This window comes from Hemiscyllium ocellatum, chromosome 9 (assembly GCF_020745735.1).
Source record: "Hemiscyllium ocellatum isolate sHemOce1 chromosome 9, sHemOce1.pat.X.cur, whole genome shotgun sequence".
NCBI lineage: Eukaryota > Metazoa > Chordata > Chondrichthyes > Orectolobiformes > Hemiscylliidae > Hemiscyllium > Hemiscyllium ocellatum.
This window is the reverse complement of record NC_083409.1, coordinates 55,294,367-55,319,804: the sequence shown is the minus strand read 5'-3', so window position 1 is coordinate 55,319,804 and position 25,438 is coordinate 55,294,367. Positions and strand designations below refer to the sequence as shown.

Here is a 25,438-nt window from a genome sequence, read left to right as displayed (position 1 = left end):
TGGGCCTGATGGCATTTATCCTAGGATTCTCTGGGAAGCTAAGGAGGAGATTGCAGAGCCATTGGCCTTGATTTTTATGTCTTCGTTGTCTACAGGAATAGTGCCAGAAGACTGGACGATAGCAAATGTGGTTCCCTTGTTCAAGAAGGGGAGTAGGGATAGCCCGAGTAACTATACGCCAGTGAGTCTTACCTCTGTTGTGGGCAAAGTCTTAGAGAGAATTGTAAGGAATAGGATTTATGAACATCTGGATAGGAATAATGCGATTAAGGATAGTCAGCATGGTTTTGTGAAGGGCAGGTCGTGCCTCACAAACCTTATTGAATTATTTGAGAAGGTGACTAAGGAGGTGGACGAGGGTAATGCGGTAGATGTGGTGTATATGGATTTTAGTAAGGTGTTTGATAAGGTTCCCCATGGTAGGCTACTGCAAAAAATACGGAGGTATGGCATTAAGGGTGAGTTGGAGGTTTGGATTAGGAATTGGCTGGCTGGAAGAAGACAGAGGGTAGTAGTTGATGGTAAAGGTTCATCTTGGAGTGCAGTTACGAGCGGTGTTCCGCAAGGATCTGTTTTGGGACCATTGCTGTTTGTCATTTTTATAAATGACCTGGAGGAGGGGCTAGAAGGTTGGGTGAGCAAGTTTGCGGATGATATGAAAGTCGGTGGAGTTGTTGACAGGGAGGAAGGATGTGGCAGGTTACAGCAGGATATAGATAAGCTGCAGAGCTGGGCAGAAAGGTGGCAAATGGAGTTCAATGTAGGTAAGTGTGAAGTGATTCACTTTGGTAAGAGTAACAAGAAGATGGAGTACAGGGCTAATGGTCGGATACTTGGTAGTGTGGATGAGCAGAGGGATCTTGGTGTCCTTGTGCACAGATCTCTGAAAGTTGCCACCCAGGTAAATAGTGCTGTGAAGAAGGCATGTGGCGTACTGGCTTTTATTGGTAGAGGAATTGAGTTCTGGAGTCCTGAGGTCATGTTGCAGTTGTATAAGACTCTGGTGCGGCCGCATCTGGAGTATTGTGTGCAGTTTTGGTCGCCATACTATAGGAAGGATGTGGAGGCACTGGAACGGGTGCAGAGGAGGTTTACCAGGATGTTGCCTGGTATGGTAGGAAGATCGTATGAGGAAAGGCTGAGGCACTTAAGGCTGTTTTCATTGGAGAAAAGAAGGTTTAGGGGTGACTTGATAGAGGTGTACAAGATGATTAGGGGTTTAGATAGGGTTGACCATGACAACCTTTTTCCACGTATGGAGTCAGATATTATGAGGGGGCATAGCTTTAAATTAAGGGGTGGTAGGTATAGGACTGATGTTAGGGGTAGATTCTTTACTCAGCGAGTCGTGAGTTCATGGAATGCCCTGCCAGTAGCAGTGGTGGACTCTCCCTCTTTATGGCATTTAAATGGGCATTGGATAGGCATATGGAGGATAGTGGGCTAGTGTAGGTTAGGCGGGCTTGGATCAGTGCTACATCGAGGGCTGAAGGGCCTGTACTGCGCTGTATTTTTCTATGTTCTATGCTCTATAATTTTAGCCTCTGACTCATATAACCTTTAACTTGCCATGGACTACCTAATACTTACTATCTACTGGGTTGGACCGAAGGGTCTGTTTCCATGCTGAACATCTCTATGACTCTAAGTACTGGTTCTCCCAGCAGAAGCATTCTAAAATGAAAACTGTACATTTTTCGATGTTCCAAATTCAAAGACCCATACTACACCAGTCAGAACAAATATGCTTCCAGAAAGAAAAATGTGGGACTGTCAAATCTGGCACCCCACCTCTGGATCTCTATGTGCACAGAGAATAGGAGAAGTATGGCATAAAAAGGACTGTTTATGTCACTTACTGACAACTCAACACAGTTCTGCAGAAAGCTTACAGGAGCATAGAAAATGTTTGATAGTTCGGAAGAAAGCTAGAGCCTGCAGCAGTAGAAAAGTGGCCCATAGTGTTTCTCTTAGAAGATTTGAAGTGAGGACTGCCGATGCTGGAGATCAGAGCTGAAAATGTGTTGCTGAAAAAGCGCAGCAGGTCAGGCAGCATCCAAGGAGCAGGAGAATCGACATTTCAGACATGAGCCCTTCTTCAGGAATGAGGAAAGTGTGCGAAGCAAGCTAAAATAAAAGGTAGGGAGGAGGGACTTGGGGAAGGTGTTGGAAATGCGATAGGTGGAAGGAGGTTAAGGTGAGGGTGATAGGCCAGAGTGGGGGTGGGGGTGGGGGCGGAGGCGGAGAGGTCAGGAAGAAAATCGCAGGTTAGGAAGGTGGTGCTGAGTTCGAGGGTTGGGACTGAGACAAGGTGGGGGGAGGGGAAATGAGGAAACTGGAGAAATCTGAGTTCATCCCTTGTGGTTGGAGGGTTCCTAGGCGGAAGATGAGGCGCTCTTCCTCCAGCCGTTATGTTGCTATGGTCTGGCGATGGAAGAGTCCAAGGACCTGCACGTCCTTGGTGGAGTGGGAGGGGGAGTTGAAGTGTTGAGTCACAGGGTTGTTGGGTTGGTTAGTCCGGGTGTCCGAGAGGTGTTCTCTGAAATGTTCCGCAAGTAAGCGGCCTGTCTCCCCAATATAGAGGAGGCCACATCGGGTGCAGCGGATGCAGTAAATGATGTGTGTTGAGGAATTTGTGGTGGATATGGAATGATCCCTTGGGGCCTTGGAGGGAAGTAAGGGGGGAGGTGTGGGCGCAAGTTTTGCATTCTTTGTGGTTGCAGGGGAAGGTGCCACGAGTGGAGGTTGGGTTGGTGGGGGGTGTGGACCTGATGAGGGAGTCACGGAGGGAGTGGTCTTTTCGGAACGCTGATAGGGGAGGGGAGGGAAATATATCTCTGGTGGTGGGGTCCGTTTGGAGGTAGCAGAAATGACGACGGATGATATGATGTATATGGAGGTTGGTGGGGTGGTAGGTGAGAACCAGTGGGGTTCTGGCCTGGTGGCGATTGGAGGGGCGGGGCTCAAGGACGGAGGAGCGGGAAGTGGAGGAGATGTGGTGGAGAGCATCGTCGACCACGTCTGGGGGGAAATTGCGGTCTTTGAAGAAGGAGGCCATTTGGGTTGTTCGGTATTGGAACTGATCCTCCTAGGAGCAGATGCAGCGGAGACGAAGGAATTGGGAATATGGGATGGCGTTTTTACAGGGGGCAGGATGGGAGGAGGTGCAGTCTAGATAGCTGTGGGAGTCGGTCGGTTTATAGTAAGTGTCTATGTTGATTCGGTCGCCCGAGATAGAAATGGACCAGAGAATTATGACAGTATGCCTTAGAGAAGAGCAACAGAGGTAGGGAATAATTAAAAATTGGTACAAGACTTACAAGTGTAGGGGAGCAGAGGAATCTTGGAGTGCCTGTCCACAAACTATATGTAGGTATCAGGACAGGTAAATAAGTTGGTTAAAAAGGCACATGAGATACTTTTCCTTCTTAGCTGAGGCACAGATATAAGGCCAGGGATGTTATGGTAGAATCATATGAAGCTCCAGTTAGGCTGCAACTGGAGTGCACGCAGTGTATTGTTCCAGTCACTACACTATAAGGGTGTGATTGCACCAGCCAAGGTGCAGAGGAGCTATGAGGATCTTGCCTAGACTGGAAAAATTTAGCTATTAAGAAAGATTGGTGGGTGACAGGAGATTTAATTGAAATATACAAAATTGTGAGGCTTACATAGATTCTTCATGTCTGCTATATTTCTAATGTCATTTCCCTCAATTTGTTAAAGTATCCCATTCATAGCATGTCTTATTCATAGCTGGTAAAATATTCTAAGAGGTCAGTGAGCTAGAATTGTTGTTTGAAAGATTATTCATCCATTAAAATTAATGGACAGTGAATGAAGTGAACTGTGAAGTGGATGAAGTGCTTTCATGTCTGAATTTCCCACATTTGTTCCTATTGCACAAAATCCAGGACCAGAAATATTAAACAATGGAATGTATTACAGCCATTTCCCCAGGTTGACACCATGAGAGCATAATTAAAATCAAGTGGATGGCAATTCATCAAATTGACTTCCAGGTTTTAGTTTTAAACAAGCACTTACTTCAACTTCACTTTCTTTTTGCCGTAATGTATCGGTGAGCTCTTCAACACGATATTCTAAACCACCAACATGGTTATCCACCGCATTCTGATTTTCCTTATTTAATTGACCTAAATGAACATCTTTGGTTCTTAGTGCTTGGGTCAGCTGATCTATTATTCTGCAAAGGCACAAAAGATATTTACATTAGTTTGAAAATCCTAAATGAAAAGTTATGACCACTTAATCCTAAATGAAAAGTTATGACCACATTAAAAATAGACACCATTATCTTAGTGGCAGATTACTGCACTCACGTCTGTTGAGTTGGACTGCCTTTAAAAGATCTAACAAGCTCAACTGTAAATCATTTTTAAACCGTATCATTGTGACAGAAAATCACTACGAGATATCCACTGGAGCATTAGTGGTGTTGCATTGCAACACAAGTCCAGTTGATCTAGTGTGAAGCACCACTGAGATGTGATGTCATTAGAAGGACAATGGCAGCAGGATATTCATTCAATATTGCCAAAAGTTGATATTTCAATGCAAATTCAACTACACTGCCAAAGATTACCAGCATTACTTGTTCAAGACATATTCACGAAAGAAAAGCAGCTTTGCTTTAAAAATTTTTAGAAGATCAAATCTACATCTGCAAATAAAGTTAAAAATAAAGTTACAAATTCTATGACAACTTTTAGTCTGTACGCATTATAACCATTATTTAAAATTACTGGAGAACAATAACATAACAAAAGTGGAATATTTAAGTGAAATATTTATCTTTAGAGTGCAGTAATTATTTTTGCATAAGCAAATTCATACTGTATCTTTATAAATAACACAAACATTCTAGAATTGGCATTGCATGAATAAACTGGTTGAGTGTGAAAGGGTTAAATCTGAAAGATTAAATATAGATTCAACTGGAAGCATTTTAAGAAAATTAAGTTAAAGATGGAGCAACTTAACCTGCAAGCTGTGCATGAATTGGGGAAAAACCAAAACACACCCCAGGATCCTCTGCCCACCCCATAGCCACAAAGCCCCTGTCCTTCTGAACCATTCGTTGGTATTTTGTACTCATGCAGCAGCTTCCATAGCAGCAGAGCTCCAGCTTCTGACTGAATGCAAGTCCAGTAGAGGCAAGCAGGAAGACGTTAGCTTGTGGCAGGGAAAGAGGCGAGACCACAACTTGAAAGTTCCAGGAGCAGGCAGCTTACAGTCTGCAGTCAGGCAATGCAAGGTTTGTGAATCATAGAATCCCTACACTGTGGAGGGGGGCCATTTGGCCCATCAAGTCCATAGTGACTCTCCAAAGAGCATCCCACTGAGACTATCCCCCTAAACTATCCCTGTAACCCTGCATTTTCCATTGTTAATTCATTTAGCCTACACATCCTTGGATATTATGAGCAATTTAGTATTGCCAACTCATCTAACCTGCACATCTTTGGAAACTGGGAGGAACACCCAGAGGAAACCCACACAGATATGGGGAGAACATCTTGTGAAGTTTGCACTGTCATCTGGGGATGGAATTGAACCCAGGTCCCTGATGCTGTGAGGCAGCAGTGCTAACCACTGAGCCACCATACAGGCAGGCATTCCAGAATGCAATTAGCAAGGTGCATTTCATTTTCATATTTTTAAGCTGAGGTTTCTTAAGAAAAAAAGGAAGGCAAATGAATCTTCAAGCTCCTCAAAAAGAAATTTATGCACAAAAACTAATAGCTTTCCAAGATGATCAAAACCAAAATGCCATTTCAACACATTAATGGAAGGTACGAATTGGTAAGATTTTCACAAATCATTAAACTAACGATGTCCTAAGCATTATTTGTTCTAAAGCAAATGTTGGAGGTGCGTTCGGCACTGGAAAAAAAGTGCTACAATTGTAAATTGGAACTAAAAAAGTGGTATTGATCTAAAAACTGCCACAGATTCCGCTATTAGTTTACAAAATCAATGCAAAAATGGAAGTTTACTAATACATACCAAAGCACGAAAAAAATTAAGGATGAGATTAGTACATAAACAGTGCAAAAAGACCAATCCTGATATGGTGACAGCTCTAACTGACAACATTGTTCTTGCAATGAATGTAAATAATTCCTTTGCAAGGTATTTATGATCATATGACGAAGAATGCAGAAACTCTGGATTTTCTTAAGGTTAACATGTAGTTAGGAAGGCAAATATAATGTTAGAATTAATTTCAAGAGGGCTATAAAACAAGAGCAGAGATGGATTGCTAAGGTTGTATAAGGTTCTAGTTTGACTGCATTTGAATATGCTGAGCCACTTTGGCTGCCGTATCTAAGGAAGAACGTGCAGGTGTTGGAGGGAGTCCAGAGGAGGTTTACAAGAATGATCCCAGCAATGAAGGGCTTGTCATATGAGAATCGGTTGACTCTGGGTCTCTACTTGATGGAGTTGAATAGAATGAGGGGGGGATCTCATCGAAACTTACAGACTACTGAGAGGCATGGATAGAGTGGAGATGGAGATGTTTCCATTAATAGGAGAGAATATAACCTGAAGGCACAGTCTCAGAGTGAAGGGACAATCCTTTAGAATTGAGATGAGGAAGAATTTCTTCAGCCAGAGGGTAGTGAATCTGTGGAACTCATTGCCACAAAAGGCTATGGAGGCCAAGTTACTGAGCATATTTAAGACAGACTGATAGGATCTTGATTAGTAAGGGGATCAAGGCTGACAGGGAGAAGGTAGGAGAATGAGGTGGAGAAACTTATCAGCCATCACCAAATAGAACAGCAGACTCAATGGGCTCAGTGGCCTAATTCGGCTCTTATATCTTTTGGTCATATGGTCTACTGTGAGTTGGTTTAGCAAGAATAATATCTTTGAATTTGAGGGGTACATTAACTTCATCACACAGATAAAGTTCCTGGATGAATTCCACAAATTGCCTTTTCACATGTTGACAGTAGACAAAAGTACAGACATTTCTACACAAAAAAGTGGATTTTCAATCAGAATCTGAACTTGCTTACTAAACTACTTTAGCAGCAATCTTGAAACTGAATGCTAACCAATGTGTCTCCAATGTAGCAGCAACCAAACAATTTTTACGTTAACAGTGACTGTGATTGAGAGAAGATAGCAACATTTACACCAGGTGGAGCTACTGTTATGCTTGGAAAGAAAAAAATAAAGCTGCAGCCATGTTGTGGATATTGTGAAACCTGAAAGGGTTCAGAAAAGATTTACAAGGATGTTGCCAGGGTTGGAGGATTTGAGCTGTAGGAAGAGGTTGAATAGGCTTAGGGTTGTTTTCCCTGGAGTGTCGGAGGCTGACGGGTGACCATATAGAGGTTTATAAAATCATGAGGGGCTAGAGGAGTGATTAGGCAAGGTCTTTTCCTTGGGGTCGGGAAGTCCTGAACTAGAGGATATAGGTTTAGGGTGGGAGGGGAAAGATATAAAAGAGACTTAAGGGGCAACTTTTTCACAGAGAGGATGGTACGTGTATGGAATGAGCTGCCAGAGGGAGTGGTGGCAGCTATAACAATTGCAACATTTAAAAGACATCTGGATGAGTATATTAATAGGAAGGGTTTGGAGGGATATGGGCCGGGTGCTTGCAGGCGGGACTAGATTGGGTTGGGATATCTGGTCAGCATGGACGAGTTGGACCGAAGGGTCTGTTTCCATGCTGTACATCTCTACAACTCTATTTGTTGTTACATCATTGCTTTGATCACAGAGAAAATCTTGGAATGGATAATGCTTGGAAGCAGGCCTTAAATTATATATGATATCAAAGTGCTTTGAAAAACAATGCGTATAATGTTCAGCAGGCCATCTGTGATGGAAGGGCAACTTGAAGAATTTGCCAAAATCAAAGAGTATGATGCAGTGATATTTTGACCTTTGAATGAAGTGAGGTGACTGTCAAGTGTTGGATAAGGCTGAAGTTAACAGGAACCTGATAACAGGCCTAACAATGGGCTGCTTTGTGAAAGGAATTACACTGAGTCAGTCAAATCTGCCAACAGTTAAAACTATAGGAAATCAGGAACCACTGGTTGTATCAGATCAGACATTTATTTGGACAAAACATTCAAGATTGCTCATGTGCATGGATAAGTCCAAAGAAGGCATGCATTTGGACAGAAATTTCAGGATGGGTCACTTGTGCAGCTAATTCCAAATAAGGCACACACTTGGCACAGAGACTGGTGTATAAAGAGCCTGAAGAAATCGATTTGTTCAACAACATTTGAAGATTAACATTGTGAAAGAGGTACCCTACATCAGGTGAAGACATCAACTGGTTTCAGCCTGGCCAGCTACAAAAACTCTCCCAGATAATAATGTTTGCATTTAGTTATAGAAATCAGGATAATTGAAAGACAAGTATTGAGATATCTAAAATAGTTAAAAGTGTGTGTTATTCATGTAGTACTTAATAAATGATTTGTGGTTTTATAGAGCTTTAAGTGTCTCCACTGTATGTTCATCCATGCATGTACTGATGTTTCTCAGAGACGGGCAACACAAGTGTGCTCATGTAAAACTACAAACTATTGATCAAAAACTACTGCACTTAAGTGCAAGGATACAGTAAATAAATTTGTGCAAAAATGCTCACAAAGCCACAGTTTTATATTGAATTAAAAGTTCTGAATGATGTTCTGGGCGAACGGCATCATTGTGCAAATTCTATCAGTGAAGCTGTTTGGAGTACCAATGGAAGCTATGCAATTTGCAAAAGCCAAGATTAATAAACTGAAGTCTTAGCATCTAGTTGAAGTTCTTTAATGGAATGATGAAATTAAGTGGTTCTGGCTACTCTAAAGAATGATGCTGACTGTGCTGCAATCCTTTAATTTTTGGCTGACTGCTTTGTGACCAGATTTTCAGAAGAGGAATTACTGGAATGGTATACATATGATCAGGTTCCAAACATGAAAATAATTGATTATGAATATGGAAGGCATGGTGTGGTGTATATCAAATACTCCACTCTTGTACCAATGAAAGAAAAAAGTGTAGCTACAAAGATATGTGAATGATGCTACAATTCCAAATTTTGTGGAAAAAGTTAAGATGGGTTCCATTCAGGCAGTGACTCTGTGGACCATGCTGCCAAGGATGATCAGTTTCAAGAAATATCTATTCTTCTGGATGTTTGTGCAATATTTCAGGCATTAATGCTGACTCTGTGTGGATTTAGCCCTATAACTGGAATTTCTCTCAGAGGGTTGAACGTCCTTGGAATTCCTAACCACAGAGAACAGTAGGGGCAGAGTCCTTGTGTATATTTAAGGCCAAGAACAGGAGAGTGGATGTGAAGAGTTTCGGATCAGCCATGATTCTGTATACTGGCAGAGCTGGCTTGAGGAGCTGAGCTGCCTATTCATGTTTCTATTTCTTGCGGTTTTATGGACCTAAGGTTTATAAGAGGTGAAACCTTGTGGGTTTTGCTAGAGAGAATGTTTTAAGATCGTCTCTCCATATGTATACATAAATAAATGGTTGTAATTTTTACTTAAGTTTCCTGGTCGCTTGACAAGTTGAACCACATGTGTTTTTAGGAATTTAGTTGTTGAGAAATAAATAACAGACATTGCAACAAAATAACACTCTATCTTTCTCTTAATAATGTTGTAGAATTATCAAGTTTTATTAAAATAAGTAGAATAGTGTTACGACACGACGGTGAACCTCTCTGTTAATGATGCCAACACCCAGAAACGCTCACCTCACCTCATAATCTGTTAAAATATGAATGACAGAGAACTCCCCAAATTCCACTATTTATATTCAATTTATTTTTTAAAAGTGAACATTAAATAACAACTATTCACAACTCTAAGCACCCCCCCACCCCGTTTCCTCTCAACTGCTTATTATCTGTCTCCAACTCTATAACAATACACTGTTCCAATAAAACGCTTAATAAAATTACACCAAGTTAATTTCAAAACCATACAGCAACTGCCATCATCGGTGTCTGTCTTCTTTTGTTGACGATACCCCTGGGTCGTCATCTTTCTTTTTATTGTGAAGATGTTTCATATGAAAAGGTAAAGATTGACATACAGTATTTCACTCTTTTGGGTCTCTGTCTTTATGGCATTTACTCTCTCGATGGCAATTACTTTGTCTGACTGCCAAACTGCCTGCCTTTTTTTGAACCCCCCGACATCAGATCGTCTCATTGATTCGATGTTGGCAAAACAATAAATTAAAATTCAATTGGGTTTGAGTTTCCGAGGCATAATTTAAACTGATTGGTTAAATTTGAATTGTTGCCAAAAACAGCAACCAACTCAGGTATCTATTTCACAGCCAAATGTGACATATTGTCAATTTTCCAGTACACTCTGAGGCTGTCAGTCAGTCACATGACAGGAACTTATAAGCTCTCTTAGAAAAACATCATTCACTCTCTCTTAAAGGTACAGTACACACCTTCAACTTCATAACAATAGACTTTGTTACAACATACCAACTGAAGCATTAGCTTTTCATCAGTCATGGAAATTCTGTCTCATAACATTCAAATCACAAAAGAAAGGATTAACTTGATTTGAAATTCTGAATAATTTTAGATGTATTCAGATCTCCATATCAATTAGAAATCAACAGTGATTTAAATTCCTGCAACATACCCTTTTGTCAGACATTTAAATAGAATTGGCCCAGTGTTTTTATTTCCAAAGCATTACATTAACATAGGTCCCCTGAACATTACCTATTTTTTTCTCTTAGAGCTTGTTCATGAGACTCCCATAATCTTAGCTTCTCTTGGTTTTCCTGATTACAATTGCTTAGTTTCTCCTCCAACTCAAGGGACCGGAGTTTCTCAGCCTCTGCAACAGCGACCATCTTCTCTGCTTCTTTCTTGGCCAGTCTGACTTCCTGTTTGTACCAACACAATAAGAATTGCATTAAATTTCTTTAAGTTTTGCTTGTTACCTCAAAGTATTTGATGAAATTTTGTATCTGGTTTTCTGTCTCACTAAAAGACACGTCGATGGGTCACTCAACCTGAAACTTTAACTCTGACTTCTCCATCCTGATGCTGCCAGACCTGCTGAGCTTTTCCAGAAATCTCTATTTTTGTTGGTAAAATGTCCAGAGCAGGTATAAAATGGTGTCCCCACTTTACACTTGTGTCAACTTCTTTGCTGATATTAGTATATTTTATTTATGTCACTGAACATAGATGAAAGAAATAGTCAAGGATAGACAGCACACTACGATAGGAATAGAACAAGATTGGAGAGTGCACAATATTAACTTTTTATACCAATGAAATGCTTTGCATTTGTCTGCTGTCAAGTGGGTTAACCCTATTATGATGTGTGTGTTAGAATCATTTCAGGTGAGCACAGGTTACAGGAAATCCTGAAATTTGGTGTTTGGTTAATGTTAAAGGGGAACATTAGGAATTGGCATACAGCTGGAGGATTTAGAGTCATAGAGATATGCAGCATGGAAACAGACCTTTCAGTCCAACTTGTGCAGGCCAACCAGGTATTCTATATCAATTTAGTCCCATTTACCAGCATTTGGCCCATATCCCTTTAAACCTTTCCTAGTCATATACCCATCCAGGTGTCTTTTAAATATTGTAATTGTACCAGCCTCCATCACTTCCTCTGGCAGCTCATTCCATATCAGCACCACCCTCTGCGTGAAGAAGTTGCCCCTTGGGTCCCTTTTATATCTTTCCCCTTTTACCTTAAACCTAGTTTTGGACTTCCCCACCCAAGGAAAAAGACTTTGCCTATTTACGCTATCCATGCCTCTCATGATTTTATAAACCTATATAAGGTCACCCCTCAGCCTCTGGCACCGCATAGAAAATAGCTCCAGCCTATTCAGTCTTTATTAGCCAACATCCAGTCTTCTGGCACTTCACCTGTGGCTATCGATGATCCAAATATCTCAGCAAAAGGCCCGGCAATCATTTCCCTAGCTTCTCACAGAATTCTAGAGTACACCTGATAAAGGTGGATAAATACCCTGGACCTTACGTGTTTTAAGATGTCCAGCACCTCCTCCTCTATAACATGGAGATTTTTCAGGATGTCACTATTTATTTGCCACATTCTCTATCTTCTGTATCCTTCTCCACAGTTTAGTATCTCATCCATCTCCTGCAGTTCCACACGTAGGCGATCTTACTGATCTTTAACAGGTCCTATTCTCTCCCTAGTTAATCTTTTGTCTTTATTGTATTTGTAGAATCCCTTGGATTTTCATGACCCTATTTGCCAAAAGCTATTTCATGTCCCTTTTTGCCCTCTGATTTCCCTTTTAAGTACGCTCTTGCTGCCTTTATACTCTTCTAGGGATTCTCTTGATCTCTGCTGTTTACACAAAAAGGTGTCTTCTGTTAAATTAGCAGGGATCCATGATACGAAATTGCACATCATGCAGGTTAAGTTTAGAAATATTGTTTGGTAGGTCTGTATGAAGGCAGTGTATCCCTAGATTCTTATCTGTGGAACTGCTACTGGAGAAAGTAAAACACAGAAGACAAGCCATGTTTGGCAATGGACGTTGCTGGATTCTGAGGAGAAAAGCCGAGTGACAAAGAAAGCAGATGAACATGGCAGTTGCTAATAACTCAATTAACCTCCATGCATGACAATAGGATGAATTTGATAGATCTACCAGGTCAGAAAATCAGTTACATCTTTGAAGAATTCAATGTACAAAACATGATATTTGCAATAACACCCCTTCACCGTGTTGAACTGCTCAAATTAAATATCATTAAAATCAGAAGGAAGCACAGTGCTGTCATAACTCTAATCCTCACCTGCAAGCGTTTTTGCACCTACGACCTTACATGCTTTAATCCCACTAAATGTCTTGCACAGTATGCAATTGTTGACAATACACAATTGTCACCATGTTCATTATACACTGTACCCGTACTCTAATTTAAATCAATATCACATTAAGGAAAAGATAGCTTTGCCATTTTTTCCCCCCTAAAAAGACAAGAAAGCTTATAGCAGTGAAGGAGGAGTTGTAATTGGTGGCAACACTCCAAACCTTTCCTCTAAATGAAGTTCTTCAACTATTAGCAAGGGAGCCTTTTAGGAGTAAAGAACAAATCCCAATCGTTGGTTTTGATGCAAATCTATTTCACTTCTGATTTTGCTGTACCAATTAGTAAACTGCACCATGAAACCCTCATGCAATTCTTTCTACTGGAAGTGATGGGAATGTTGTTCCTCAACAATTTATTACAATTGCACTAACACCTTTCTCAATCTACCAAAAAATGAACTAGGCCCAGCCAGCACTTCTGAACATGGACCATCACTAGTCCAAGCAAAATCTAACCTGGGTGAGTGAGCTGAAAGAATTTCTCAAAGCAGGAACAGCTGCTGCTTGAAGGTCTGTCATAGCATGTTTCTGCTTCTGCCACAGCTCTCATTAGTATTTTTGATTCATCCAAACTCATTGGTTCCAGTGCTTTCTTTGGCTAACCTACCAATTATCAGCCATAAATATGAGCTAACCTAAAACTCTGTTGCCTGTATCGTAACTTGCATCCAGTCCCATTTACACATCGTTTCTAAATGTTATCACCTATGTGGTTTCCTGGCCCCCAAAAACCCGTAGTTTTAAAATTCTTATTCTCATATTCAAACTCCTCTATGATCTCATACTTGCTTAACTCTAAACACTCAACTTACTTTACAACCCTCCAAGTGCTCTGTTTTTCTTCAACTCTGGGCTATTGTGCCCCCACTCCCAAAAGGTTGTTTGCTACATTATCACCTTTTTTTTATCCATTTAGGCTCTAAAAGCTGGAACTCCACCCACTTCCCCTCCCCCACCCCCCCCCCACCACCCTCCCCCCACCATCCTCTCTGCCTTGTTCCTGTTTTAAAATCTTCCTCAAAACCTCTTTCATCAAGTCATTGGTCACTTGTCCTAATGACTCCTTCTTTGTCTCAGTGTCAACTTTGTTGATTATGCTCCTCCAAAATGACTTGTAACAATTTACACCATTAACAAGTGCGACATAAAGCCAAGTTGAGGATTTTGTTTTTATGTGACAATTCATTAGTTATAACATGTATAGCAGGAAAAGTCTGCCTTCCTGCCACTTTAAAAATCCAGATTACTTAAATGAGGACTGATCCCAAGTAATTCATCTGATGTATATTTTCTTTATTCTTAGATCTATCGGTACTCAAGACTGCTCCAACATCTTTACTTTGATAACTCTTGGCTATCTGTTAAGACAGCATCACTTGCTGTGGGAAGACCCCACAATGCATTACAATTTGGCATGGTTCACGTGAGGAAGGATCTGAGAGTACAGAATTCAGCCTGTAATCTTGGTACTTTAAGTACTCTACAATAAAACTGCACAACATCCTTTAAAAATAATTGAGGCTTGTTTGAAGTAGAGGTAGGCTATGAAAATTAAAGATTTTCCCAATGGCAAGGAAGATGCGCTAAAGGGCCTTCTACATCTATGCTGCGATATTACAAAACAAATTACTTCAAATGATGGAGAGTTAAATTAAGGAAGCACAGATTAAGACCGCAGCTGTCCCAAATCTTCACTCACCTCTTGCAGAAGCTGAATCTTATTATGCAAGATGGCTTGCACATGCTCAGTTTCCAGTTGTCTCTCTTCATATTTCTGGTGAATGTCGGCCTCTTTTTGGTTGTGCAGGTTTTCCACAGCTTTCCTGATAAATGTAAGAGGAGAAAATTATTATTTGCTCACATTGCTGAAATAACTCCAGAGGCCATTATCCCATTACCAAGTCACTCTTTATTTACAGATGAACAATCCTTGACTATAGTACTAGTGTCTGACTCTGTATGAGGCAGAATGTCAGTATCTCTGGCACTCAACCTTTTTTATGTCAGCCAAGGCTTCCTGATTGAACCAGATTAACAACCCCAATCAGGGAACTCATTCTCTGAGGTCCAGCTGGCTGACCTCATTTCAATCACTACAATGTCAAAAGATGTTCATCACTAGACTATGTTGTTGAAAAAAAACCTTCTCTTCATATAGGATTTAGAAGGCAGTTAAACACTGATGTTTTGTTTATACAGCCAAATCGCCATTATATGCTTCTCAGTTATCCATCATCCTTCTTACCCATCAGGATTTTCATAGCTAAAATGTCTTGTGGGAGTGTTCACCCCATTGTGTACCCCAATAATATTTGGCCTATTACTTGGGATGCACCTTCTTTGACTGTGCCCTCTTGTCATTGGACAAAATGTTCCATTTATATTTATTCTGTGTTTGACTTCATTCCTATATCTGAAGATATTGTTATCACCCACACAAGTCTTCTAACTGATATTTAAACATCAGTATTTTTATTGTTCACTTGGTAGTCTCTTCATTATGGCAGATGGTAGAAACTTCCCCATGTCAATAAATCAATGTACTACTTGTCACATTTAGTTACAACACTTTAAGTTGTTGCATTTTAAAGTATGAAAATAGAAGGATAAAGTACAAACATCCAGAAAAATGAATTGGAGATGCAGCGGCACAAAATATTGTCAACTAACCTGGTTTTCCAGGCTAATATTTGGGGAAGTGGTTCAAATTCCACAATGAAATTTGAATAAATGAAAAAGTTGTATTAAAATCTCTTCTACTAGTGATCATAGTGATTGTTGTAAAAACCCATCAACTTTACTAATGTCCTTTAGGAAAAAACAAGTTGTTTTTATTTAGTCTGATTCACATGTGACTGCAGACTCAGCAATGTGATAAACTCTCAACTTCCCTCTGAAATGCCCTAGCAAACCACTTAGTGTAAGGAAAATTAGAGGTGGGCAATAATGATGGCACAGCTCACAAGGCCAATATCCCATGGAAGAATAAAAAAAAATTTAATGACAAATGTAATGATTAGACAACTTTAATCTTACAGTTTTTCATCCAGCATAGATTCAGAATCTATCAAAGAGATGTTTGTAGAAAGAGACACTAGGACTTAAGAATGATGTTACAAATAATGTTGATAAGATAGTTTTGAAACAGAACAATGTCATTAGAGTAAATGAAGGGGGTTGTAAGACCTATTCTTGACTGCTGCACAACAACAGGCATGCTGGTAAAACTGAAAAAGATTAAAAGGGAGGCAAGAGTTGTTTTTCTGGAAAGAAGGTGTAAAGAGCTCACATGTGGAGACAACAGCAGCAGAATTGATGTTTCATTTAGGTTAAAATGCTTGTCTCCAAACTCCCAAGAAGTTGTTAAAAATGTTAAGTTGTAAACATTTAGGTTTTAAACTATTCATTCATTTTCCTCCAACACTTAAACAAAAAATTTGGGAGGGCTCTTGTAGCATAATGGTTGTGTCCTTACCGCTAGAGCAGGAGGTCTGCGTTCAAGTCCCACCTGAGCCAGAGGTGCAAGATAACATTGCAGATCAGGTCCCTACGGTTCACAACACAGCAGTGTGCATCAGAGGTTTCACTCACATTAAAAACTAAGTTTGTGACAATTTGAAATGAGGTTGGAAGATTGGTCTTGCTTGCACTAGAGGGACTATTATCTGTAATAACCCTCACCATGAAAGGCAGATATGGTGTGAAAAGTGTGGGGTCGTGTTCAATAATGACCAAAGTGGGTGAATGGCTAAAATGTCCTCTTTATTCAGCAACTGCAGTAAAACAAGTTTGAGACGGCAATAGAATCTCAAAATACATTTCTTACAGTAGCCTCTTTGTATACAGTTCTTACACAGATTAAAATTCCATCACCAAGGTTTTACATTGTTTTATCTATAGTATTCAAAGGTTTGAGACAGGAGATGGGTTAAACACCTGTTAAATGGTGGCAGTTACTTCTGATGGGATTAAGAGTGCTTGTCCGGTCTGCTTGCATAATTAAGAAGTGGTAGACCGTTTGTCTTTAAATTAGTAAGTGTTAGTAAAACTACTAGGCATAAATGCTGTAAATAAGTTAGAAATTATGTCCACACTTAATAAGAGAAAAAAGGATATTAAGTGGATTACCATAGCTAGGTTGTGAGATTTATTGACTATTTGCCAGTGTGAGTTTCATTTATTCGACAGTTAGTTTCTTAAAGGGATAACAGTCCAGTTAAAAAGTATTTAATAAGTATGTACTAATTGGGGAAAACGATTGGTGTTCGTAATGTATTCAGGTCTGAGAGACGGTTGGTAAGGGCTGATTAATATTATAATCTTTCCATAGTTTTGGGTAGGTCGTGAAGACTGATGGTGGGGATGGCATTGTTCTGAATAGGTTAGTCGTCTTTGATATTTATTCAGAGGTAAATATCAGCAAGGGCTGATAAGAATTGAAGGTATAAAAAAGTGGTAATAGTTGAAAGGGGTATTTTAATTCGGTCTATCCTGTGATAGTAAAATATACAATAGAACTGCAGTTTTATGAATGAAATGAATGAAACCATTGTATAATAAATAATGGGTTAGTAATGGGTTAGAACACAGAACATAGAACAATACAGCACAGAATAGGCCCTTCAGCCCACGATGTTGTGCCGACCACTGACCCTCACGTATGCACCCTCAAATTTCTGTGACCATATGCATGTCCAGGAGTCTCTTAAATGTCCCCATTGACCCTGCCTCCACAACTGCTGCTGGCAATGCATTCCATGCTCTCACAACTCTGTGTAAAGAACCCACCTCTGACATCCCCTCTATACTTTCCTGCAACCACCTTAAAACTATGACCCCTCATGTTAGTCATTTCTGCCCTGGGAAATAGAGTCGATAGCCAGAGACTATCTATGCCTCTCATTATCTTGTATACCTCAATTAGGTCCCCTTTCCTCCTCCTTTTCTCCAATGAAAAAAGTTCTAGCTCAGTCAACCTCTCTTCATAAGATAAGCCCTCTAGTCCAGGCAGCATCCTGGTAAACCTCCTCTGAACCCTCTCCAAAGCATCCACATCTTTCTTATAATAGGGCAACCAGAACTGGATGCAGTATTCCAAGTGCAGTCTAACCAAAGTTTCATAGAGCTGCAACAAGATCTCACGACTCTTAAACTCGATACCCCTGTTAATGAAAGCCAAAACACCATATGCTTTCTTAACAACCCTGTCCACTTGGGTGGCCATTTTAAGGGATCTATGTATCTGCACCCCAAGATCCCTCTGTTCCTCCACACTGCCAAAAATCCTATCCTTAATCCTGTACTCAGCTTTCAAATTTGACCTTCCAAAATGCATCACCTTGCATTTATCCAGGTTGAACTCCATCTGCTACCTCTCAGCCCATCTCTGCATCGTGTCAATGTCCTGCTGCAGCCTAAAACAGCCCTCTATACTGTCAACAACACCTCCAACCTTTGTGTCATCTGCAAACTTGCCGACCCATCCTTCAATCCCCTCATCCAAGTCATTAACAAAAATTACAAACAATAGGGGCCCAAGGACAGAGCCCTGTGGAACACCATTCACCACAGGCTTCCAGGCAGAATACTTTCCTTCTACTACCACTCGCTGTCTACTGTTGGCCAGCCAATTCTGTATCCAGACAGCTATGTTCCCCTGAATCCCATTCCTCCTGACCTTCTCAATGAGCCTACCATGGGCAACCTTATCAAACACCTTGCTGAAGTCCAAATGCACCACATCCACAGCTTGACCCTCATCAACTATTCTAGTCACATCTTCAAAGAACTTGATAAGGTTTGTGAGGCATGACTTGCCCCTTACAAAGCCGTGTTGACTGCATTTAATCAAGCCATGCTCTTCCAGATGGTCATAAACCTTATCCCTCAGAATCCTTTCTAACACCTTGCAGACGACAAGGTGTTACTGGTCTGTAATTGCCGGAGATTTCCCTATTACATTTGCCTCTCTCCATTCCTCAGGTACAACTCCAGTGGAGAGCAAGGATGAAAAGATCTTCGCAAGTGGTGAAGCAATTACATTTCTTGTTTCCCAAAGCAGTCGAGGACAAATCTGGTCCAGGTCTGGCGACTTGTCAATCTTAATGCTTGACAAAATTTTCAGCACATCAGCTTCCTCTATCTCTATCCATTTCAGCATGCACACCTGCTCTTTAAAGGTTTCATTCACTACAAAGTTTGTTTCTTTTTGTAAAGACAGAAGTAAAAAACTCATTTAGGGCTTCCCCTACCTCCTCAGACTCCACACACAAATTCCCTATGCTATCCCTGATCGGCCCTACTCTTTCTTTGACCATTCTCTTATTCTTCACATAAGTGTAAAATGCCTTTGTGTCTCCCTGATCCGTTCTGCCAAGCCTTTCTCATGCCCCCTCCTGGCTCTCCTCAGACCATTTTTAAGCTCCTTCCTTGCCTGCCTGTAATCCTGTAGAGCTGAGCTTGACTCTAGCTTCCTCCACCTTATGTAAGCTACCTTCTTCCTTTTGACGAGAAGCTCCACCTCTCTCGTCATCCAAGGTTCCTTTTATCTTATCACTTCTTGCCTGTCTCAGAGGGACATATTTATTCATCACTTGCAACAACTGTTCCTTAAACAGTTTCCACATGCCTATAGTGCCTTTACAATGGAACAATATCCTCCCATTTTGCCCAATCCTCTCCTCCTCCATAGCTATGTAGAATGTGAGGCAGTTCTGGTCACTATCACCAAAATGCTCTCCCACCACAAGATCTGATACCTGCCCCGGTTCGTTTCCAAACACTAAGTCTAGAGTGGCCTCTCCCCTCGTCGGCCTGTCAACGTACTGAGTTAGGAAACCCTCCTGAACACACCTTAGAAAAACAGCTCCATTCAAATCTTCTGCTCGAAGGAGGTTCCAATCAATATTGGGAAAGTTAAAGTCACCCATTACAACAACCCTACTACGTCCACATTTTTCCAAAGTCTGACGACCTATGCTTTCTTCCATCTCCCTGCTGCTATTGGGGAGGCCTGTAGTAAACCCCTAAAGAGGTGATTGTTCCCTTACTGTTCCTAATTTCCACCCATACTGACTCGGAAGGCAGATCTTCCTCGACAATGGAAGCTTCTGTAGCTGTGATACCCTCTCTGATTAGTAGTGCTACACCCCCTCCTCTTTATCCCCCCTCCCTATTCTTTTTAAATGCTCTAAACCCTGGAACATCCAGCAACCATTCCTGCCCCTGAGAAACCCATGTCTCTGTTATGGCCACAACATCATAGCACCAGGTACTGATCCATGCTCTAAGTTCGTCACTTTTATTCCTCATACTCCTTGCATTAAAGCAAACACACTTTAACTGATACCTTAGGTCCTTGCCAGGAAAATCCTTCCCACTAGCTGGTCTACCTCTTGCTATTGCCTCATCTGCATCAACTCTCACCTCCAGTATACAGCTCAGGTATGAATGAATGAACAGGAACCCAGTATTAGTGAACATAGTGAGCTGGTAAATAAGTTAATAAAGATAACATATAACACAATATCTTACAAAAGTTACCAGTTTAGCACAAAAAGGAATAGACGTAAACCCACTGGAGTTAAGAATCACCTTGGACTGCCCTGGCAAAATTGAATGACAACAGAAGGTGCAATGTCAAATACATATGTTAAGTGGGGTTTTCTGTTATTTTAAGTGGAGAAGGTTTTGTTCTTATAGTTTAAAGCAAATATTACCTACAATAATAGAATTTATACAATTATGCTTTTAGTCTGATTGTTACAGTAGAAGTCTTAAACCATAAAGTCTTATTGTGTCATACTTTGAAGTATTAACTGGAAGTTCAAATTTCTTTTAAAAGTCAATGGTCTCTATGGTGATTGTAACAATAGTCCCGCAGTTATTCTGTGGTGTTTCCTTTCCAGATGAACATGCCAAGTCTTCCAAAACAGATGAATTAAGTTTAACTTATCTGGAGAATTAACCCTCCAAAGTATGCAATAGCTCTGATGTCACATTTACATATATTTTGACATCCTTGGAGCTTATCATTCCATTTACAAGTGGTAAATTGGACCCCGTGAGTTATTATGTGTTCAAATACACTGGAAATTGTAAACCATTTCTCAGAAAGCTATTTTGAATGCCTAGTTAACATATGAAGCAAATGATTAATGATTAGCCAACTATGGGTAAGATGTCCTGCATGCAGTGCACAAGGGGAGTAGTAATTCTACAAACAAGCACATACTGACAGGCACAGACTGAAGTCTCGGATTACAGAATGTGCTTGTACCTACAGTTTGGATACCAGCTATTTGCATGAACAAGTTAGAAAATGTACAAAATTCCAAACAATTCACAAAAGTCACTAGCTGCATATCTTCTAAAAACCTACTTTTGTGCAAATGACAGCGTGTTTCAGGTTCATCTCAGCGTTACTTCTGCAGTGATGATAGTGTTCATGAATTCTGGGATTATTAAAATCTCACCAAATTATTTGGTAGTTACTGTTTCGGAGCATAGATGATGGAATGGACTCATACTTTATGATTCACTTCTACTAGTCATCTGGAGGCATTTTAGGAAGGAGGCTGAGCATTGTTGGGAAAGATGTGGTGGGAGATGAGTACTCAGAAGTAGCATCAAGTACAGGGGAGACTGTGTAGTGTTATGTGGAGACTGAGCACTGTCAGGTGCTGAGGAGCTGGTGAGTGAACATATTGTCAGAAAGGGGGTTTAGAGAGAGAGGGTGTGAGTACTGTTATTAGAGGGTGTTTTTCCTAGGTCTTCCTTTTCCTGATAGCTCCTTATTGACCTTTTCCTGAGATTAACAACACAAGGAGGAAGAGGTAAATCTCTAGGTGAACAAAGAATCATAATCTCCAACATTACAGTCAGTGTCAGAGACATTCTCCAAAGGATTCAGGCAGCACTATTCTGCTATCAGAAGTTCAAACTTCCCAGCTATATGCTACTCTATACAAAAGGTGTCCATCAAAGAACCTTTGATGCCAGATAAGATGCAATAGGATTGTAAAAAAATTGCTTATGGGAGTTTGTATTGCACTATGCAGAAGTCTGACCGTAGCTATGGCACGCCAATGCAGTTAGTAATTAAGTTTAACATATTGTATAAAAGTTTGGAGAACAGAATGTATCACAAATAACATTGGCCTTTATACAGTCTGTGCAGGGACGAGAGGTTTAAAATGTATTAACATTTTAAACTTCATTCCAGTGTGGGGGAAAAAGCTGTATGTCATTCTAAACTATTCCATAGCCTTTTCCATGCTACAACAGTCTGCACAATTGAGAAGGTCATATTTTGTTGCTAGTGCAGTTAAGACTGCTGTCAGGTCCATTTGCAAATGCAAAGGTCACAGCTGTCATGAACTATTAATAAAACACTGAGATAGCTGTAAAGTCTGTGGATGTGATACTGAGGCAGGGCATCACAGGAAGTTGCCAATATTCCTTCCACCTCAGTTAAACAACTTTTTCTTTGGATGATGGCTGGCTTTAATGAAAGTAGAATGTTTCATACAGTTCCCACATTAGACACACGTACAAATGGTTGGACAAAATTCTCTAGCCAGTGTTCCCAGTTGGTCACTGTTATTGAATATATTTAGGGCTGGTCACATATCGTTTTGAAGCTTAAGCAAAAGTTTTATTTTATTCTTTGGACTGTGTTTCTTAGGAACGCCACCTCCAGGTGGAGCAAAAAGTGCCCAAGCACAGAAACGCCATCAAACAGCGCTATGTCACTGCCAAATGACAGGTGCAACTGTCTTCCAGCTAGACGCTTAAATTCTGGAGCCAGACCTCAAGTGGTGTTCAGCAGTGGGGGTAAAAGCCCTTGGTATTATCAGTGCTTGCCCAAGTCCAAATTCATCTTGGAGCTGCTATCTCTACCTTGTCTATTTTGAGAAGCTACCTGGCTTAAAGGCTGCATTACTTCATATCCAATGTTTCTACTCCCAAGTTTTGTTTCTGCTCCCTGAAAATCAATTGGGTCGTCCCTGCATGTGCAGCTGGCGTCACGTTATGTATGGAATATAGTGATATCAGTTGTGCATGTGCAGATTCATTCTGCCTGTAAATGACATCACCAAGCTAGTTGCACATGTGCAGTTGGCCATTTTGATAGATACTTCTATATTCATGCTAATCACTCCACTATTTCTAAAGGTCTGGCTATATTGCAGCTCGTGTTCATAACACTAGCAGTAAATAGAAACTAAAATATTAAATATGCTTCAAAATCTTTTGCAAGTGGTTAAAAGCCATCTCAACCTCAAATTCTAAAGAATGCAGGGACTGGTAGAGGTGAACTACATGCCCTATGTCTTGCCAGCTCTCCCAACTCCTTATCCTTTCATTCTTTTCTGCTGATTATTTCTATTATCTTTCTCCCACTTTATCATCCCTTGCTCTCTCCCTCTCATTTCTGCTTCACCTTAATTTATCTTGTTCAAAGTTGGCAGGTGTTATTCCATTTTAATTGTTAGGTGAAATGGGTGGTAGCCAATCAGCAGCCCATTTTCATTTTGATTTTCTGCATCATTAACATTCATGAGGAAAAAAGAAAATCAGGTGAGGTGCAAAGTAGGCTTTAACACATTTTTTCCACCAGTAAAAGTAAAAGTTAATACCACCTCCTTTGGTGGATTAATTTATTCTCCTAATCTAGTTTTCCTTCCATATCCCTTTTCAGGTATCCTACACCCTGCTTTTGGTTCAGTCTCTCTTTTCTGGTTCAAACGAACCATTTCTCTCACACCATCTCTCCCCCTGCACTTGTGTTTCTCCTTTATAAATTCACATTCTCATCTCACTTTCAGGTTAACATCCTGTTGTTTTTCTCCTTCCAAACCCCTGTTCGATATGCTCTCTTTGCCCCCACCCTTTATTTCAGATTCTCCTTCATTGTAAGGACATTCTTCCTCTCCCTCTTAATATGTCCAGCTAGCAATCTGATTAAAGGAAATCATTTTGCTTCAACTGAATACTATAATGGGCTGGGCAAGAAACAAGTACAATCCAGTGAAAAAAAAACAGCAGATGCTTGAAACTGGAAGATAAACAGAAAATGTTGAAAGGATCAGACAGCAACTATGGGAAAAGGAAAGAGCTGACGTTTCATTGATATATGCTGTTTTACAAGTGCAAGTTATTTTATGATTTATGTATGCACTAAGCTGCAAATTTTGAAAATTGTGGATTCAAATTCAATGTTGAATGAACCAAAGTGGATATTTTCATCTGTTCTTCTTACTATAACCTATCAGTTCTCTTATGTAAAAATTTCCATTGCTTTCAAATGGTAAATAAAACCATAAATCCATACCAATTTAAGTTGTTTTGGAAATAGCAAACATAGATTGACTACCCATTCTTTGAACCCATTTATATTGGTTACTTTATTGGTCTTCCCTGTTGCTGATCCTTTATGATGCTTCTGTAAACGGGTTATTATGCGACTTCCTAACTTTCTACTTTAGTGTCCCTTGAATTCAAAGCCTTTGTCACATAGTCAATAAGGCCCACAGAAACACAAATAATCCATTAGAACATTTTGTACTGCATCAAATATGACTCCGCTTTTTTAGCAACCAGCCCAGTAGTTTGGAAATTGAGATTTTGATATGGATATCCCTGGTTATTTCTGGGGCTAGGAAGGCAATTCTTCAAAAGCTAGCATATACTCTCTTCACACACCAGTATGAATCTAATTTAAATGAGATTTCTATCTAAACTTTCTATTGTTAAGAATTTTAGTGTCCATTGTTTTTAATTTCTTCCCTAATTTTATTTCGTCGTTCAACTGATTGAATTGACTATGAACAAAGAGACAATATTAAGTGAAGCAGAAGCTGATAGCTACTATTATAACTAGGAATCTTTGACAGGTGCAATCATTCTGAAGAGAACTACAGTACTTTAAGTTAAAGCTATTGTGGTCCTGGCGGATAATAGAATTGTTCCCTCAATAGAGATAGATGACTGGTGATAGTTTATATTTTCCTAATCAACCTGTTCAGAGATGTTACTATAAATTGGATTGCATTTGCTTGCAAAGTAAAACAAACACTACAAAAGATTAGGCACAAAGGTTTTATTCCATGCTGCAACTTAATGTGCTGACGTGTGCCTATCATCAAACACAACTAACTGTGCTCAGCAAGATTCCACAATGAATTTATAACTAAATTAATTCGAAGCTAATTGGCAAAACTTTTTTTTTAGCACAGCATGTTATTATGATTGGGAATGTGATGTCTGCCTGGGAAAGCAGATTTAAGTAACTTTTAAAAGGAAATTAACAAATACTTTAAGAGAAATTTTGCAGGATTATGATGAAATGGTTTTGGGGGGGGGGTTGCAAGACTAATTGGAACGTGCTTACAAAGTGATATGACTGGCCACATGAGCTCCTGCTGCATCCTACAATCCTATTACTATTTCATTTTAAGATTTTACGAAAGGGACATATTGGCCAAGACACTTTTTAAAAAAAAGGTTCTCCTTTTGATTG

At 40.1% G+C, this 25,438-nt stretch overlaps 1 protein-coding gene across 3 annotated transcripts in view; it reads right to left on the bottom strand.

The window, feature by feature from the left end:
- Nucleotides 1-25,438, bottom strand: part of pde4dip (phosphodiesterase 4D interacting protein) — a 465,593-nt gene that overhangs the window by 191,034 nt on the left and 249,121 nt on the right. For all 3 annotated transcript variants that reach the window (XM_060830337.1, XM_060830338.1, XM_060830339.1), the window contains 3 exons: nucleotides 14,615-14,738; nucleotides 10,760-10,926; nucleotides 4,048-4,207 (listed from right to left, as the gene is read on the bottom strand). In XM_060830337.1, coding sequence (XP_060686320.1) covers nucleotides 4,048-4,207; nucleotides 10,760-10,926; nucleotides 14,615-14,738 — 451 coding nt within the window. The remainder of the gene's footprint in view (nucleotides 1-4,047; nucleotides 4,208-10,759; nucleotides 10,927-14,614; nucleotides 14,739-25,438) is intronic.